This window comes from Rhea americana, unplaced genomic scaffold (genome assembly GCF_003343005.1).
Source record: "Rhea americana isolate MKP2758 unplaced genomic scaffold, rheAme1 scaffold_80, whole genome shotgun sequence".
NCBI classification, from domain to species: Eukaryota; Metazoa; Chordata; class Aves; order Rheiformes; family Rheidae; genus Rhea; species Rhea americana.
The window spans coordinates 3,381,908-3,402,419 of record NW_028186979.1 but is presented as its reverse complement, the minus strand read 5'-3'; the positions used below and the strand labels follow the sequence as shown (position 1 = coordinate 3,402,419).

At 35.2% G+C, this 20,512-nt stretch overlaps 1 protein-coding gene across 1 annotated transcript in view; it reads left to right on the top strand.

The window, feature by feature from the left end:
* MBOAT2 (membrane bound glycerophospholipid O-acyltransferase 2) overlaps positions 1 to 17,534 on the top strand; it is a 115,016-nt gene extending 97,482 nt beyond the window's left edge. The window contains exons 10-15 of the mRNA XM_085322946.1: positions 2,408 to 2,600; positions 4,821 to 4,924; positions 5,268 to 5,332; positions 10,157 to 10,289; positions 14,366 to 14,517; positions 15,103 to 17,534. Of these exons, the coding sequence (XP_085179072.1) occupies positions 2,408 to 2,600; positions 4,821 to 4,924; positions 5,268 to 5,332; positions 10,157 to 10,289; positions 14,366 to 14,517; positions 15,103 to 15,325 (870 nt within the window). The 3' untranslated portion in view covers positions 15,326 to 17,534. The remainder of the gene's footprint in view (positions 1 to 2,407; positions 2,601 to 4,820; positions 4,925 to 5,267; positions 5,333 to 10,156; positions 10,290 to 14,365; positions 14,518 to 15,102) is intronic.
* Positions 17,535 to 20,512: the final 2,978 nt, after the last annotated feature.

Sequence of the window (20,512 nt, the reverse complement as noted above, 5' to 3'; positions counted from 1 at the left end):
AACAGCTGGTTTTTCAGCTCATTTACTTCCCTAAGCTGGCTCCCTAGAAGGAACAGGGCCAAACTTTGCAGCCGTGGTGAGGGGAGAAGGCAGGCCGGCTTCTTTGCGTTGCAGCCTATGTTTAGATCGTCTTTCAGGAATTACATGTAAACCAGTTGCCCACAAACATGAAACTGCACCTTCAGGTTGTTCTAGGGGCCTGAGAGTGTCTCCATCGTTGTTCGCTAAGGACATTCATGTACCTGATACTGATCCCTGTAAGTGGCCTCAGCGTACTTCATTGGGGCGCTGGGATTTACAGTTGTGCAGTGAGACAGTATTATTAAAAACGAAACAAAAACCCCCACAATGTACCGTGAAGACAGACATGCTGTTCCTGGATGTTGTTATGCTTGTCCTATACTTAAGTGTTACTGCCAAAAAAAGGTTGTAGAAATGCATCATTTAAATGCTTTATATATATGTGCGTGTGTGTGTATATATATATATGTATATATATACACATACATGCACACACACATATGTGTATATATATATACATATAAAAACTTCCTGCTGTGGTATCTTTTCTACAACTTCAAGCTGAAAACTACAGGGAGGGTTTTTTTTTTGTTTTTTAGCTTTTAAAATGTACAGCTTAAAAGGGAGCCCTGTATAAGTTCATTATTGATTTTTTTCTAATGTTATTGAAATATGTAAAAACTGCAAAATAGTGGCCTCTAGAAAAAGTTCACTTTAAGCAGTGGTAATACTTAGTATTTTGAGACTTTGTAGAGATCTTCAGGTGAAAAACACTTAAAATATATAACATAAACACAAAATAAGGAGCATGTTAATAGTTACCAGCTTGTAAATGCTTTTTCTCATGATAAATTATGACTTTAAATTGTGGTTTAGCTTTTGAAGTTAAATCCGTGCTACTGTCATTGGAACTTGGTGATGTTTTTCTGATACTTACATGCAAAACTTGGCTACTTTTATGAGGTATTTGCACATCAAAATTAAAGCTTCATTAGAGTTAATAGCTGATTTTCTGAATATTCAGTTCTACTAAAATTCCCTAAGACAACTTGTTAATGCCCGCTCAACTATCCCTGTGCTCTGGTGGAGACAGTGATGGACTAATAGCTGCTAGAAAAACAGAGAACGCTTTCAGAAAGTTGATGACCTTCACCTTGAAGTCCTGTGAGAGAGCAAAACATTAAAATGAGAGTCCTTAGAAAGCAAGTAGCAATGAAAAGGACCTACTGAGAGCTATAGCCAGATAGTTGCTTCTTGAATTAGCCAGCCGGTTTAATTAGCTGTTTTCTCTAATCTTCTCTAAAATACTTGGTGAGGCGATCATCGTGAGGCATGCAACATCCAGAGGTGCCACTTACCCTCACCGTTCCTCTCAGGTCACTGCTTTGTAAATTCGAATTGCAATGTTTAAATATTGAGATCACTTGCAGGCAAAACTTGCAAGTTAAATGACTAGTGCTCTTCAACTTCTCCCGTAGCGCGCTGCGTAAGTCACTGAAATAACGCCTGATATCTGCCTGGGCAATATGGATGAGACTAGCTCCTTAAAGCAGCAAATGCCCTGCGTTACTGCTTTGTGCGCTTCGTAATGCAGCCTTGGAAATGTTATTTTTCTAAACAGAGTGTACTCTTTAGCGGTGGCCGTAACAAAACTGAATTTTTAGGGAATCTAAGAGTCCAGATCCTAGCTGAACAAGTATGTTTTTATGCATATGTGGGCATATCTTTGGTCCTTTATAGCTTAACTATTTTAGCTGGAAAATAGAACTCCATAAAACTGAAGGTTTTTTTGTTGTAAATTCATAAATTATTTCAGTTGGTTTGGAATTTACGTATTTTGAGACTCCAGCAGAAATGACTGATAAATTTTGTTGGCCAGCAGCTGAACACCTGAATTATGCCAAAGATGACTGAAAATGAACTAAAGCTTTGCTATTAATTTTGGAATCGCTGCAGGAATAGAACTCAGCTCACATGTCCTGTTCTGGATTATGTAATGAATGTCTTAACGGTTTACTTGTTGAGGTAATTTTACAACGAAATGTGAAACTGGAACTGTGAAGGATGTTTGCAATATTGAAAGGGTTTTTCAGGGGCTGAGGCTGTAGTTAGATTTGATTTGTTGCATTGACCAGAAGTGGTGCTCAGAACCTAGTCAAGATGAGACTTTCTTGAGCATCTATAAAATGTTACCAACTGTTTTTAAGTTGGCAGTATATATTACTGAAGAGTTGGCATACATACTTACATTTTATACACATATATATGTGTGTGTATATAAATGTGTACACATTCCTGTGTATGGAAGGAAAATTATAACTTGCCTTTGTTTCTAGGAGATTAATAAAAATGAAGCTTACACAGTCTCCTGTCTTAAACTTTTCAGATAGCTGTGGCACAGAAACTCTTAATCTGTGGACTGTCTTTATTATTTCACATGACTATTACAAAAACTTTACCTGTGGAATACAACATTGATGATAACTTCAGAGCTACAGCATCATGGCCTGTAAGGATTTTCTACCTATATGTGTCTCTTATGGCTGCCAGACCCAAATATTATTTTGCATGGACTTTAGGTAAGCAACAAAAAAGCATAYATACTGCTTTTTATTTGAGATGCTGTGGACGAAGCATGTATTGGAGTGAAGTGACAGTGCCCTCTTGAGGCCTTAGGAAAACATTATTACTTCTAAGTAGTGTTAGATATTGTCAAAGTACAGCTGTTTGGGGAGGGAGGGGGGTGTCTTTGTTTTCTGTTTTTTTTCCCCCCAAAACAATAAAATTTATAAAACTAAGCACAATGTTGTAAGTGTTGCAAATGAGATCAGGGTCTACTGATCAAATCTCAGTGAAATACGGAAGGTGGTGTTTTAGTGAGCAGTGACTTTTTTCCCATTTTAAAAATTGTACTGAAGCTAGTCTGATATACCATCTCTGATCTTGATAATTAGATTTCAGCCTATCTAAAAAGCCATTCCAAGCCTCCCTCTGTGGTTAATTATCAGTAAGTTGCTTGATGATATTCAAGCATAAAGGAGAAGTGAATATTTTGATATGCAGATTTATCATAATGTTGTTAATAGCATTTGCAGTAGTATTCCAGAGTTGATGGGGTGATACTTCATTTYTACTCTTGCTAAATATTTTAATTGACAGAAAGAATGCTGTAATCACTCGTTTAAGACACCAAATAGATCATATAGTTTATACAATGTTTTACCTTCCACTTCATGCTACTAGGACACCGCCCTCTTCCCCCCCACACACACACAGCAAAATGCTGTATTTATGTAAGTTAGCATCTTGAAAATGCCTCACAAAACAGACCTCATCAGTTTTCTTCTTCTTCTGCAGTTTTATGTGTCTATTTCATAATTCTTTTGATTGAGAAGCTGTGGGAAACAACGCAATAAAGGGCCTTAGTGTATTAGAGCAGCATGACTCATTTACAGCTGCTAGTTTCATTCCCGGTCAATGAATGAAATGCTTTCAGCTTCTCGGAGTATAGTAATCCTGGGGCATATTACAGAAAGAAATGATTTTGAATATTGTGCTCTTATGTACCAGTGTCGTCATCTGTCAAGAGTAGGAGTCAACTTAAAAACAAAACAACAACAAAAAAACCTAGTCTTTTTCTTGTAATTATTCAGATGGATTTCTGCTTATACATGGTTATAGATTTTTTTTTCTTTTTTTTTTTTTGGCAAAGTACTGAGGAACATAAAACTGCATCACCTCTCTACTTTATTTAGTTGCTAAGTACCTTGTTTTGGCCTTACTCCTCCTGTACTGCTTTATGTTAACTGAAAGGGTGTGAGTAGGATGTGCAGTGGCCTTAGTTTTTACTGACTGTTAGGCTTTTGAGTTATACTTTTTTTTTTYCCCCACTTTAAAAGAAATATATTAATAAAATGAATTGCTAACTGAATATTTACTAAAATGATAATAAAATGAATACTTATTCTAGCTGTGTTCTCTGTACTCCTTAGTAAGAACACAGTTTTTGATGTCTTCGGCTGTTTCTTTTTGAACGTAAGATCATCTAATGTCTCTTGCTCTTTCCCATACAATCTAAATTACAATAGCTGACTTTTTCTCCAAGGGGAAAATATTGCTTCTTTCAACTATGTGAGCTTTGATATGCATTGTGAATGCATCGGACTCGGGAGCGTGTGGCTCACAAGTCTTGTGCCACCAGTGGAAGTTTGGCAATTTGTTTTAGAAGTATGCAGTGCTTACTAAATTACTCTTCTCCTCCGTTAGGTTTTTACTGATCTGTGTGTGGTGCTGTAAATGTGCACCTGTCTGAAGGTGAATCATGCAATATTACTTTTATGCTTTAAACATCACCATAGTTATTTAATGAATATCTAAAAGCGTGCRTCTGAGTGTTGAGCTGCCCAAATGATTGCAACCTATATATAGTTAACCACGTCATAGTCTTTGTGCATGTTATTGAGTTTGTCTGGTTTTCTGTCAAATTGCTCAAGCAGGCCTATCAGAAGCACAGCATGAAATAAAAATATGTAGGCTGTATGAGGAAGAAGATACTTGCACTGTGAAACAGTGTTATTTTTCATTCTTTTGTATAAGATTATTTTTAAGTTGAAACTATTATGTTACTTGGATTGTTTCCTGTTAAAGTGTCTAATACAGTGATCCTTGGTATTTTAGAAAATAAATATGCAGCCTTCAAAATGTGTTAAATACCGTGAATAAACTGTGTATTATGTGATGAGAGCAATATGTATAATACAGGCAGTTTATAATTCATTTGTTTCTTTGTTTCATTGCAGCAGATGCAATTAATAATGCCGCAGGGTTTGGTTTTAGAGGTTATGATAAAAATGGAGTTACACGTTGGGATCTAGTATCAAATCTGAGAATCCAGCAAATTGAGGTTTGTTCATGGTTGTTTCAAATAAAATGAATGCTTGTGGAGGGACTTAATTGTAATTTCATTAACTGTTCCTATACATTTTGTTTCTCAAAATAGTGAATATGTCATTAATCAGAAATGATATATTCATACTCTTGGGAAAAGATGGAAAAATATGTGTTTTGGRTATATTTTACCTGTTGGTTGAATTCCAAAATCTTTTGTGCTTATAAATGGTTGAGTAAATTCTTGGCTTCCTTATTCAATTCATCACAAAGTAATCTTTTTATTAGTCATATTACAGAGTTCTGAAATATCTTACAACATTTTACAATCGTGGAAATAATTTGTTTTCATTTTGCAGTTTTCCACAAGTTTCAAGATGTTTCTTGATAACTGGAATATTCAAACAGCTCTTTGGCTTAAAAGGTATTTATTAAAAGGAAAACTTTTCTGCACTGAAGTTTTAGATAAATATGTCTTTGAAGATAATTTAACATTTAAAGCTAAAATCCACAAAAYGGTGTGGTTGTGTAGCCAGTTGCACAAGACATTCTTATTCTTGAGTAGTACTTTAAAGCTCCTGAATTTAGCGTTTATCTYTCAGCATAAACAATCAGGTAATAATAGAAACTGTTTGTCTTTACCATTGATCAGAGGCAACCTACAAGTATTAATTTGAGAGGAGTCCTTTTCATCTCTCCTCCCTTTAGTCTTCAGCTTCCCAAGCAGCACATCTTGCTGAAAGCACTGTGCAAAAAGTATATCTTTGGGTGCCAGCCTGGGAAGCTCTGACTTTCTTTAGCCACACAGTAATACAGGATCTTGGCTGAGGTCTGCGAGGCAGCTTTGTGCRCTCCTTCTGTAACGGCTGTGCTGCAGATGTCAAACCTACAATGTGCTACCAAAACAATTTGCAAACTGCTCAGCGCATTCCTCAGATGCATTTTTCTCCTTGTCCAGGGAACAGACAGAGTGCCCGGTGAAGTAAATCATTCTGCTTTTACCACTTCACTCTGGTAACTAGAAGGTTAAAAAATGTTCTTGAGAGTGGTAGACACAGATGATGTTTCCCTTCTCTCAGTCCCTTCATAAGTGGTCTTTTACCAGTAGCTGGGAGTTTGATTGRAGTCCCATCTTGGAATGGTTCAGAGGATTTTGTCTCTTATCTTAGGATGGCGGGGAACAGGATGTTACAAACTTCTTTACAGTTTGTGCTCTGTTTCTGAAATGTTTTTTCTAACCTATGGAGGAAAAAGAAATTGAATTTTGTGATTAATCAAGTTGGCTCAATAGACAATGAAATCTGTTGCTAGGAGAGTCAGTAAGGAAGAATTATATGCTCACAGGTATTGAAATGTATCACTAGTAAAGCCAAAGCAGTTATTTAAAAATGTATTTTTAGTTTAGAATGAGAGAAGAAGTTTATCAGCGTTGAAACAGTAAAAAGATCAAGTTTCAACAAATTTTCAAATCTCCTAAATTAATCATTTTAGACTTTTAGTGGGGAATGAAGTGACATTTATTTTGAACTGAAAGAAAAAATGCAAATCAATTGCTGGTGTGGTGACTCTAAAAGATGTTAGAAGTTAGCATCTTCTAATGACTGTTTTTAAAAATAGTCAGAAAACAATCAATCTTTTGAGGATAATCTATATGGATCTTGATTCTGCCACAGTGCAAGGGAGATGAGTAGTTCTTAAAAGTTTCACTGTGAAAGATTACTTTTCATTATTATATATGAAGTTCATGAATAGCAGTGCTGAGTGTGTGTTAGCTAGCACTTGATGAGTGGGTAYGTTACAGCAGTTCAAACAGCATAAGCTCATGTTTTACTTTAAACAGCCACTTTTAATACCTCTCTTGTGTACTATTTGCGGAATTACCTAAAATCTTAGCTATTTCTCATATGAAATACAGAAATGAGGCATACAAAGCATTATTTCTGTTTTTTCTGATAATCTTTGAAAAGGAACTATAAAAATTACAAGATTTACACAAACCCCGATCAGACATAGAAAACTAGAGCTAGTAACAGCTCGTAAGGCATTAACTGAGCCACAGATCATAAAGCAATTTAATAAATATTTAATGTAGATCATAAAATATAGCACTTCAAAGGTATTACCATAATAAGTTAAAATAGATATTATGTATATCACTGTGATAACATTTTTGATTGAGAAGCTGTTCTGTTTCCCCCCTCAGCCTGTTCGTTCTTTTTTTCCARCTGAGACACTTAATTCCATTTGTCTGTGGTCATATCTGCAAAACCTCTGTCGTTCTTGTTGCTCTCTTCTGGCTTCTTTCCAGATTTCTTATYTTCTTGCAGTGGATGTAGTATAGTTCTCCTAAGATCTCCAAGTTCTCTTCCTGGCTTGTTGCAGTCTGGGTAGATCATTTGAATGGATTAATTACTTTCTTTTTCTTTAGATAATATGCTTGCTAATACTTCACAATATTGCGTGTGTCTTTTTTGCCCAGCAGTCTATTGTTGATTCCTGTTCAACTGATACTCATTTTTTTGTCTTGTTGATTCACATTCATGCTCAAATATACCTTTTCAGTAATACTACATACTTACTGTTTCTTCCATTTGAGGTTACTTCCTAGGTGTCCTAGGCTTGGGGCTTTAATCCATCTTGTTTATTTTGGAGCATCACTCAGTTTGTTAAAATTGCTTTGAATTCTAGTACTATATGTGCTAAGAAAAAAAAAAATTCCCAATCTCTCACTCCCCTTCTACGGCTCCCCTAAAAAAAAGAGAAGAAAGAAGGAAGGGAGGAAAGGAGTGGGAGGAAGTGTACTTTGAAGTCTATCATCCATCCTAGTAATGGAAGTATAGGACCAAACCAAGGACAGTCCTTTGCTGAACAACTGATGTGTCTTCCCACTCCTAGAGCAAGTCATGGGTAAGCTATATTTGGATAGGGTTTCTCAGCCTGTTGTGATGACCATGTTTCCTTGGTTTGCTTTTAGGGGTGTCAAGGAAATGTTTCAGCCATCATTGACAAATTCATGAAAGGGTTTTTAAGTTTACTTTTAATTCTTCAGCTGTTTTTTTTCTCTCCTACTATATATCTTGTTCTCTAACTTGGGTTGGTATGGCTGAAATTTGCTTAGTTTAGTTAGTTTTGTTAGTTCCTGCATGCTTTGCAGGGAGAAAACAAATCACAGCTGAACTAGTATACTGATTTATTAATGATACATAGTTCATTGATTGCATGTTAATTATAAATTCAGGTTTAATATCAGTACTGCAACAGATAACATCTTTTTAAATGGCTAGTATTGTGGTTTAATCAACCAAATTTTAAACATCCTTCTATAACTAAACCTGAGAAGTTTTAATAGCACATGCATGTAAAATGCACACATGTGCACACTCTTGCATGTACTTCCCCCCTTCATTCCCCTCCTACATAGAGAGAGGAGACATGGGTTACATGAAGGTAGGCCCTTCTGGAAGTGGGGTCCCCTACCTGTAGACGCCTCCTGTGGAGATGTGTGTCCAGCTTTGTAGGGAACCTGCTGATTAACATGCCAGTTGGGAGCCCATATGTGAACTCAGAGCATCCTTTCTGAGATGCGGCTCCTGATGCAGTGCATCCTGCATGGACAGCCTGCTGGCAGGCTGCAGACTGCTTGCCGTGTCCACCCAGAAGAATACTCTGTCTCAGCCTAGGCAGAGGTCGTGTCATGATGCTAGTGCTGTGACTTGTGGCAATGTCAAACCAGATTTTGATTAATGTTGCCACCCTAAGGTCTCTCGCTGGCTTCTTAACAAATTTTCATTTTTCTTTCATACTTCTTTTCAGGCCAATGCATTCTTTGTTTCAAAAGTCTCCTTGAAATTTCCTTGTTACTATTTAATTTGGCTGATGGTTGTCTTCCTCTTGAATATGATCTGGATTGTGTCCTGTGCACGTGCACACACCACTTTTTCACTCTCTTTAGGCCCATGTCCTTATCTCAGAGTGTGTTGTTAGCCAGGCTCTTTGGCAAGGCAGCAGCAGAGTTATGCAGGTACCCCACATCGAAGAACTCTTAAAATAAAACTTACTAGGCCTTCTTGACTGGAATAGAACCARTTTAGTAGAATACCTTTTACTTTTGTTCTTTTCCTAATCAAATCCTGTCCTTTTACCCTCTGCTGTTTAATATTTACCATATCAATTGGTCTCAACAATCTTTGGCATATATGGAAGTTGTAGTAAAGTAGATATTCAGTATTTCAGCTCTCTGTTTCATTAGCTTGTCTTCCTCTTTGAATAATGAACCTGCATTCTCCTCTGTCTTTCTGTTACTTGCTATGTGTTTATAAAACATTTTGTGTATTAATGTCTATGGCCTCTTAGTTAGAAGTCGTTTTGTGTATTAGCTGTAGTCATGTTYGTGCATGCTCTTGCTGTTTATTTTTACTTCACTTTCATGTTCATCTGTTTCCATATTTTCTACTGCTTTTTGGTTTTCAGATCATTAAAGAACTCTTGATGAAGCCATATCAGGACCTTACCATGCTTCCTTATCATTCTTCCACATCATGATGGTTTGTCATTGTCATTTAATGTTGTCTTGTAGAAAACTACCACCTTTCCTGAACTCCTTTTTCCCTTCTTCCTTCTAGAATTCCTTTCTCTAGGACCTTGCCTGTTAATTTGGAGTCTCAATTTTTAAACAGCAGAATTCAGCGTTTTCCTGATTTGATATGCTTGTATCCCTGTAGTCATTAACTGTCATTGTGTTGTAGTCATGCTCACCCAGTTGCCCTACACAGGCACATTTTAAACAGTGGTCTCTCTATTACTCAGAATTGAAGGCAGTTGTTACTTTTTCCCTTCTCCTGTAGGTTGCTTTCATTTTATGAAATAAATACCTGACTCATTGCAAGAGTTTGCTGGATAGTCTGCCTTCCAGTGTAGCTTTTCAAAGACATTCTTGGATGGCTCAAGATCCTTTTAGAGACAACACCTATCTTTGGATGTTTCTGTATCACTTCATTATAAATAAATACCACAAATGATGGCACTGAGCATGGGTTAGCACTGAAGATTAAATCTGAAGTTAGGAATAGCTTTTTATTTTTTTTTTTGAGGCACAATGTAATGGTAGTATTTAATACATAGTTTACTATAATTGCATTGCAAATGGTATGTTAGAGATACCAGCTGCTAGAAATGTAAATATATAAATGATGTTGTTAATCTTCTATCTGCCATGTTAATTTATATTGAATTGTCTTTGACTTGCTAGAGTCTGCTATGAGCGAGCCACCTTCAGCCCAACAATCCAAACCTTCATTCTTTCTGCCATCTGGCACGGRGTATACCCAGGATATTATTTAACATTTTTAACAGGAATACTAATGACACTAGCAGCACGGGCTGTAAGTACCAAACAAGTATCTTAAATAAGTAGCTTTTTTTATGAAATTTGATCACAGTCTGTTTTACAGTTGACACATAAACGGTCTCTGATATAGTTGTTTATTTTTTTTAGTTATGAGAGCAGTAAGAATAATTAATGATAAGGAGGAGTTGATCAGTAGAAATAAGCAAGATTGTACACAAACTTGCTTTTATCTCTTATGGAAGTTTTATCTCTTATGGAAGCTCTTCCTCTCTATTAACTGATCAGGTGATATGCCACACTGAACAGGGTAAAGTCATCTAAGATTGTTTCAAAAAAGGATTATCACTGATGATCAGGAGCTTAAAATTTGAGGGTCAGTGCTGTATGTTTATAGAATCCCTCCACTGTTCCTAGTTGCTGTCCAGTACTGTTCTAAAGATCCTAACTAAAATATGTTCCATCTCAACCAGTAGATAAACATCTCTAGTRTAGTTACTGCCCAAAATTGGCTAAGGAGCGATGTCATAATATTAGCAAAATGTTGCAGCTGCTATTCAGAAGCAAGCTGGCTGAGTACATTTGTCAAAGCTCTTATAATACTGCTTGAGAAAGACGAGTAAGAGCAGAGACAGGTTTCTCAAGGGGAAAGAGGACCAAAAAAACCTAGATGGCTGGGAGTACAACCAGGAGAATGAGAAACAGAGCAGATTGCTCTGTTGCTAAAATAGCTAGGAAGATGGTACTGCAAATATTTTAATTTTTTACTAACAGTAATAAGACATGCTCCTCTTCCTTTACAAAGATTTAGGTGTTACCCTTGTTTGATAGCATTGACTCCTTTTTTTTTGATAGGCATAGTTCCCTYCTTCTAGACTCTGTCACAGTTGACYGTTCACATTTATTGGCCAGGAGACTGATGCAAGGAGGCTTCACAAGTAAAAGYTGTTGCGTTCTCTCAGCAGTGYGAGTCCTGTGAATTGCACTCGGCCCTGCATTTTGTCTTGGGCTTTGCTAGTAAGCTGCATTATATTCAGATTTCATATCTATCGATTAATAAGATGTTAAATAAAAAGCTATTTAGTTTTTGTATGAACAGGTACTTAATATTAACTGAAACTATGTCAAGAGGTATTTTACCATGTTTATAGTTTAACACTCTTAGCCTTTTCTAAGCCTGTAAAGTTCAGTAACACTTCTCATTCCTCTCATGTTACACCTAAGCATGTACTCAACTAATTTTATTCCCTTTGATCATTACACRTTTCATAATCAGGTCTTTACTTGGAACAGTTATGGATTTATTTTAAATGTAATCCTGCAAGTCCTAAATTACTAGATTTCTACACAGGAAATTCTGTAAAAGTTCACCCTAGTTTTACAGAACTCGGCAGCTCGGACATTGTTGTATGTGCCCATAGGAGAAAAATGGGGGAAGATGACRGACGGAAGGATGTTTTATATAGCTAAATGCTTTAACTTAATTAGCTTAACTGAAAAAAGGCTCAGAGGAGGAATATGAGTAAGAAGGGCTAAGGAAAAGGGTAATACTCTACAATGTATCAAAACAAAAACAAAAAAACAAAAACAGAAGATCAGCATGAGCTAGCCTTGTGTATGTTTTTCTGGGGATCAACCACAGGAGTGGTTGGTGGAGCTACTTTCTGTAGAGAACAGTAGTTAATCCCCCTCCCCCCCCACCTCAATCTTAATCTTGATTTTGYCAGAGTCTGTAGAGCCATAGGTGGTCAAGACAGCATAGGAGCTATTGAAAAAGATGAGGCTTTAGARGAAAGACTAAATTAATTCATAGCAGTGTCACCAACCTCCTTGATTATATTTAAGACGCTTCTTCGGTGAAGTCATATTAGAGGTTCTGTTTCAAATKATTTATTTATTGGAGGTGACAGAACAAATTAAGAAAGTACAGTGACAGGTCTTTTAAGACCAGATTGATACTCATCCGAGAGTTGTAAAGGAACTCAAGGGTGAAATAACTAAACTGTTTACTTTGATGTGCAACTTTTCAGAGAAGACTACCTCAAAAGACTACCTCAATGTGAGGTGATTGGAAAGTGGCTTATGTGATACTAAGTTATAAAAAGGGACAATTAACATGTTTTGGCTCATAAGTGAGTTCCTCTTTAGATTCCTCCAATTATGTTGATTAGATCTCCATTGACTATGTTGAGACTTCATGTAGGCATCAGGAGAGCAAACTAAAAATATATAAAACTAGATATTTCAACGTGCAGGTTCCAATGGGCTAATTCTTCGCCRTAATAGCTTCTTCATTTTGCATTTTAAATTGAGTTTAGATATTTACTCAGTGTTCCTAGCTTCATTTTAAAGATCTTTCCCTTACTTGTTCTGGGCTAATTTCTAACAGCTCAAAAGAAATGATATTTTCCATGCATGATAAGTAGACAAGCATTACAAAATGCATCAAAAGTCCCTGCTACAAAGAATCAATGCCTGTAGCAGGAAAAATAGGACTGAAGACTGTGATTGTTAGTTTACTGTCAAGCGACAGTTTCAGGATATTTCTGATCTGGTTAATGTGAAGTGTTTTACTATTAACTTGTTAGAAGCAAATCTTGTGGAGGATTTTGAAGGAAAAAAATCACATAGGCATTATTTTCTCTTCAGAATGATGGGTAAAACTGGAAAAACAATTTTAAGAGAAAACTAGGCTAATTCAGGGCAGAAGCTAATGTGTTGACACAGCCAAATGTAAATCAATGACTCAATTTTTTAATATTAGCCTTAATACCACCTAAAAGATGGTAGTGTGGTGTATAGGTTAAGTTTACATCCTTTTCCATGGAGAACAGGGAGACTCTGAAATAGATAATTATGATTTAATCAGAAGAAGCAAGGCAAATGCTCTTGCTATCCATCTGCAAAACAATCAAGGTTTCATTTGTCAAAGCAGTCCCAAGAGAACTAGATGTTTGAAAAACCTGATGGAGCCTGGATGAGATTTCTAGCTACAAGTGTGAGAGCAAGAGGAAAGGAAAAGAAAAGGTATAAACTTAAATTCTAAGAAGAGTTTAGAYATCTTTGTGAAATGTTTAAGTGGAAGGAAGGTGCAGTGCATCAGAGGTCTGTCTGGAATGGTAGAAAAATTGATACTGAGTAATGAAAGCTGATAGAGGATGAACTTTCTGCATATCAAAAATTGTATCAGTGTCAACAAATTCCAATTAGTAAAATGAATGAGGACTAAGTAAAAGGTTCCAGGGTTTGGCCATCTTCAAATATAATTCGGGTAGTTGGGCATTTTGAAAACTACCAATATGTTCACAAGTTCAGAAACAGAAAGGAGAAGAGACATTAGGAAAACTTTGGGAATGCAAACAGTCAGATGTGAAGATAGATTTTACTTAAATGAGGGCCATTCAATGTTTGTTTTGTGACAGAAGAGGGAAGATGAGAAACTGATGAAGAATATGTGACCAAGGATGGCAGTTCAGTCAAAGGAAGCAGGGGCCAAAATCTGATGATGTCTTTCTGATGCACGGCCTTATATAAAATTGAACCCAAAGCTGCACGGGTTTGGTTTCTTTTTAGTACTATTTGTATTCCATTATAAGAACAGAATTAAAAAAAAAAAAAAAAAAANAAAAAAACTCAACATAGGAAATGATTTGAGTCTTAGTAACAACTAGTATCAGGTGAAACTATTTAATCTTGAAATATGTCATTAAAACTGATTTGTTTTAAATATTCTGATTTATATCCTATTTGTTCTAAAATATATCCTATTAACAAGTATATGAAAATGCCTTAAGCTTATAGAAGCTTAAGCTTATAGAAGCTTTCAGTAGAAACCTGGTTCTCATTTACTACAAAAATACATATATTTGCAGAATCACTTGATAGAATGTCTGCTACATCCAGAYAGGAAGTCTAAAGTTGCACTAGATTTATGGGGGGTGGGGTGTACATATTCATTTACTTTCATTCCTGTGCTGGATAAGGCATACTATCCTAAAATACAAGGAGTATAAACTGATTGTTACTGAATTTTGGAGTAGTTCAAAGGTACTTGTCTGAACTGTAGTGTTTTAATTCACCCAATCTAAYTTATTCTTATCTGCTTTTATTTAGATAAGAAACAACATCAGACACTACTTTGTTGAATCTTCTACTGTTAAACTATGTTATGATATTATAACATGGATGGCAACTCAAGTAGCAATAAGTTACACAGTTGTGCCATTTGTACTGCTCTCAGTAAAACCCTCTTTCACCTTTTACAGGTAAACACATTCTATTTGTTTTCTTGTTATTTTCTTTAAGTTAAAGGCAAATATTTTCTGTTGCACAACATTTCTGAAGTCATTTTAGTGATAATTACAATATTTGTTAGTTAAGCAAACTGTCTTTCTATTTCAGCACTTCAGCAATTTGTGTTGTGCTTAAGAAATCAAAGTGCTTTTGTTTTCCTACTGTAATAGGCTGGAGGAATTTCTGGGGGGGGAGGAAGAAGGTGGCCTATTTGAGATCACTGTATACCCTTGACCTGCTTTATAATAAGACAAGATAATGGTATCCTAAAAATAACTCTTGTTCAAAAGTAAATAGTTCAAAGCAGGTTTMTCTTCACTCACTTCTGGTACTGATAATAGAAATATATTATCATCTGTGTTATAGCACTAAATACTGTGGGTGAAGATTTTATTTCTTTTTTTCCTCATTATTACCTTAAAAGAAAGTAAATATTGTCTTAATGAGTGTTATGTGCAATTTGTCATATTCAGGTGTGTTTTGACAGTTTATTTAAGCATCCTCTAAGAGTGGTTGGAATTTTATTGAATTACTGGTTTTGTTTATTTTTTTTTTAGCTCCTGCTATTTCTGTCTTCATATTGCCAGCATCCTGGTGTTGTTGGTATTTCCATTGAAAAGAACTGAAAAAGGAAGTAAAAAGCATGAAACCATCCAGCCTGTGTGGTCCAAAAAACTAGAAGAAGAAAATGTTTTGCAAAAGAACARTTATTCCACAACAAATAATAGTTTCAGTCAGAAACAAGAAATAACCTGCAGATATCAAGCGCTAAAACAGTGATTGAGAAGTACTATGATGAATATATTTTGTATGTTTTCGGAACCCATTTTTAGCACCTTTTAAAGGGGTTTGTATTTGTTTGCAAAGATGTTTAGTAAGAAAAGAATGCATTACCTAGGAAAATCACATACAATAGCAAGACTGGAAACAAAACAAATTAACCCCTCCCATGCCATGTCCCTGTGGGTCACGCCTTATATGAAGATATTACCATTATTTCAATGGGCACTCAGGACTTGCAACGTATGTCCATAGGGTCATATGTGTGCCCTTTGCTGAATGTACGTTGTGTATCCCAAGGCACTGATGGAGTGGAATAAAATTATGTCAGTCTAGGATTAACAAATGGAAATTATTTTTTCCAAATGAATGACTTGCCTTAAACCCTCTATTTACTGAAATATTGTTTYGAAGTGGTATTTTCAAGCTTGAAAATGTGGAATGCATATTTCAAATATATAATACTAAATGCTATGAAGATGATAAATATGAAGTGGAAAGTCATTAGAAGATTTTTGAATCTTTGAAAGGGTATTGCAATAAGCATCTCAGTATTTGGAGGGTTTTCTTAAAGTATTTCAAACTGTTACAGTACACTACAGAACTGTAAACATTACCAATGCCAAATTATATGTAGGTTTCTTTTTATCAAAGAGTCTAATTACATAGAGTCCTCTCAAATGGATAAAGAAACAAAGCAAAACTGAAGGTTCATCTTTTCCAAAGCTTGATAGCTCTAATGTAGGTTTCTTTTACTTTAAAATAAAAACAATTAAAAAACCACTAAGTGGACTTTGCAACTAGAGGAGGAAGGGCAGCCATAGGASACACAAAAAAAAGACAATGTGTAAGCACCAGGCTTTCAATGAAAGTGCTTTTTTACCCTTAAATACCTGAAATCCTTATTCTAGAATTGAGCTGTTTTACAAATAACGACAATATCATGCAGTAGTTAGCTGATRATGTTTACAGCATAAAAACAGCCAAATTTCCTTGAGCTCATAGATAATAAAATAGGAAATTAGTCATAACCATATTTTGTGTTCTTGRTATTGATGGCCCTTCATCCTAAGAAATAAGTAAATTTGAGGAAAGGTTTTTTCTTTAAATTAGAATCAGATACAAAGTTCACATCACATTTGTAGATAGTATAAAAAAGTGAGAATATCTGATTGAATTTTCATTATGGAAATACGTTAAGGAGATAATGCAGTGATTATATCTATTCCAGACCATATTTGTGCTCATGGTCCCTGCTAGAGTACTGTGTTAAAGGGCTACACTTTAATTACTTATATTCTGTATTTTCGTATGACTTTTTTTGAGAAAATGCAGACTGTTTATCCATGTTATTTTAGCTTTAAAATTGATGCATTATTTTTCCCCAGCAATGTTTTGTAACTTGTTGATTAATAACCTACAAATGAATGAGAAACTCTGTCATGAGAAAATATTTTGAATCTTAAACACTTGRTCAGATACCTGATGGCACTAGTCGAGTGAAYATTCTTAATACTAGTATTAAGAATAGTAGTGGCATTCCTCAGTTTTGGGGATGTTATCCTGCAAAGATAGTAACAAGACTTCTCTGGGCTAAGTCTTTAAAGAACCAAATCCTAAGTCAGGTCAGAGATGTTTCTTTGCCATGATAGTTTTGTGTCTGGCTTTTAGCTCTTTGCCCAAAATTCAAGGAGGAAGAAAATGTACTTCAGTATATGGAGGTTAGCATTAGATATGAAAGTGGAAGTGAGGATGGAGTGAGAGCAGATGAGTCTGTTTTGCTGAGCACGGATGCTAATATGGCAGTCATGGAAACTGATCTTCAGAAGAAAATAATCTGATTTGTAAATCCTTACTTTGATTACACAAGTAGATCTGTCCTTGAATGGATTTGCAGTTGTCATTTATATGCCTTTTTGAAAAGGCGTTTTGTCTTTTTCCATTGCTTATAAGTGAGGGCACACTAGCTTCTAGTTTTTATCCTTATTAGATACAGAATCAGGAAAGACGTTTTCCACCTTCTGTTCTTGAGGGGATGCTTGCATTAAATAAGGAATAGAATTACCCATTTCTGGAGGGATGAGTAGTTTTGGGATTGATCATTCAGCAGCATGATTCAGCATTTGTTGCTGTTGAACTTAAATTCCTCTTCCTTTTTTGGTGCAGTCTACATATCTACCAGAATAAGCATTTCTGGATGCTGCTACAACATCAGATGGGTTGGGTTTTTCATTAATATTCTGGTACACTTGTTTTGGCATGGGTACCAATGTGTGTGATGAGGTGATTTGATTTTTAAATATGGAAATAAAAGAGCAACTGTAAGCACTCACAAAAAGTAAGCAGAGTTAAGCTAGTGAAGCACTTCCATTTGAGTGAATTCACATATACAATTTGTTTGAAACTCTTGTATAAGAGGAAGTTAAAACAGTTAAGAAAATCTGTACCTCCTTTAGTTGGGCACTAGTAGCAAAATATGAGTTTCAGAATTGGACATGACTTGTTCCTGCATGCATTACAATTATTTTTCTTCATTATTTGAGCCCCTTAAATTGCAGCTTTAGAAAATTGACTATTACATTAGTTCTGCACAGAATTTCTTCTGAAGTGTAGTGCCCTAGAATTTACAGTTTAAATGTCATTGCTGAATATAAAAATTCTCTGAACCAAAATCTACTCTTCATGCAAATCACTTATTTTTTTGTGATGATGGAGAGAGTTATATTTTGGATTTTTTGTTCTTTGTTCATTTAATGGCAGCACTCTGGTCTTAGTCATTGTGGTTTTTGTTGTTTTCCTTCTGCTTTGCTAGTTATCTGCCTTGCTATGATAAATGAAAATGTTGCACTGGATCCTCTTCATCCATTCAATGAAAAAATCRAGAGCAAGCAGCCCTCATGCTTCAGATAACTTTTAGTTTTTACATGTGTAATTTCATACTATTGAATTTTAAAGGATTTTGGTGACTCACAATTGCTATTATGAAAAAAAATAAGTAAATTTCTTAGAAATGTTTTGGACATGAAGGTAACCCGATTTTAAATATTTTTTTCTCTTATTAACTAATGTACATCTAAAAGGTGAAAAGTCTTCATTGTATTTCAGATCAGCACTCTCTGAAAAGTAAATATAACATATCCTTCATAACTTTATGGTGCTTTGCAGGTATTTGCCTAGTATTGTGAACGATTCTTCCAGGCACTTAATGTTAGTTACTAGATGTAGTCACCCTCATAGTAACTGCTTGTTTACTATTTTTTATCTTTTATGTTTCTATATTAATGAAAGATATCTATATTATATATTTAAATAGTAGTTTCAGTGGTGCCTCCTACTGTTGTGATAGAGAAGGCTCTGTTGGCTTTTCCRTTGCATATATGCCCTTCTTATTCAGAAGTTTTACTCTTTCACAGTCATTCCTTAAGCTGATACATACACAAGATTTCAGTAGTAGATGACATTTTGAAACATATTACCATATAAAAATATTGGTATGAATTCTAATATGCTCTTGATGACAAATCGTATTTCAATGAGAATACTTTACAAAGAGATCTTGGTATATACCTAGCTGTACACTGACACGTTTGATATCATGACTCGTGATGTTTTACTGGTATAGTGTATTATTTATTTAAAAAAATATTTACACATATGTAACTTGTTCCCTCTATCTTATGGGAATAAATAATACAAGTATAAACACTGTTATGCTTGTACAACAGGATGCACGGAAGGAGCAGTAGTAGTGCCCCTTTAATGACACTGATCCAGTCAGTGATAAAACTTCTGATGCAGATGAGATCTGTTTTTGGAAACATCATTACAAGATCCTGGCCTCCTGTCAAAAGTAATTTCAGTAGCTTCTGGATTCTCTCTCAGAAGCTTTTCAAACAAATTGTATATTTGWTTAAATACATGGTCAAATATATCCTCCATGATATTGCATGCAAATGTGTGATGCTTACATACAGACATATGCTCAGCTCTACAAATTGGCCTTGAAAAGATAACAAACTTTAAAAGTACAATTTGAAATAATCTCAGCTTTCATTTCCCTTTCTCTTATATCTCACTTTCGAATTCTCATTGAATTCTGAAATCAGGTTTCTATAGCTTTCTTTTAAAAGGAAAATTTGGAAATAGTGTCATTAATTTTGAAAAGTGATCAGTGTTACAAATCAGAAGGAAATACCTTTCAGAATTTTAATATGAAGACTCTAGATACAAAAATATGCATATATTGGTGCTGATTCATCATGGCATTTAAGTACATGATTAGCTTTTATGTATTTATTTAAGTCCGGTAATATTGAGCAGTTTTTTTTAAGTTCTGTTCAAAAATCAATTGGCTTTAAGTTAAACGAGCACTTATGTGCTATGCTGAATTAAGTATCTAAACAGAGGCACTACTGAACTAAGCCTACTCATTACGTTTCCAGATCTTTCTGGACCTAAGCTAGTTATACTGTCCTGGCCTTTATCCTCCTCATAGTCATTGCCAATTTGGCAATATTACATACAGAACTTTGCAGAGGAGTTTCCTGCTTGCTTGTGACCCAGGCTGCAGCTGCTCTTAGCCAGGTCTACCTGGATTTTTGAGGTGTATTGCAATTTTAACTTAGGCGCTTGATGAAACGTCATGAAATCCAGGCATCTGCAAAAGTCGCTCTACAATGTTACCATTGCAAATATTGCAACAGTTGTTTATTAAGGTAAAAAATAAAAATATTTTTACTATTTTTAATTTCTTAAAAACATGTTTTGAGGTGAGTTTKTTTGTATATTTCTAACAAAACCTAATTATCAACTGAAACAATTTTCATTCTGTTAAATATTATTTTAAAAAGCAGTTTTGGTCACCTTACAGTTATGGAAATATGCAAAAGCAATTATTGCCACTTCATTCTCTTGTTATCTGTGTTTCATGACTTGCACCTGGTTTTGTATTTTAAACATTTTTAAATTGCCTAGATTCGTGTGCATATCTATATAAGCAAAGTGTAAAATTCTTGGATTGAAAAACTGTAGTTGCCTATAGTATACATAAATGTATTTACAATAGGCCATATCAGTATTTGCCTGAGACTAGTTTTGAGCCCTCCAATTGTACACTGTATTTACTGAAATTAGTTCTGTTCTTTGAGCGCTAAGCTTTCTGTTTCCTAAAGTGAGCACAGATTCTGT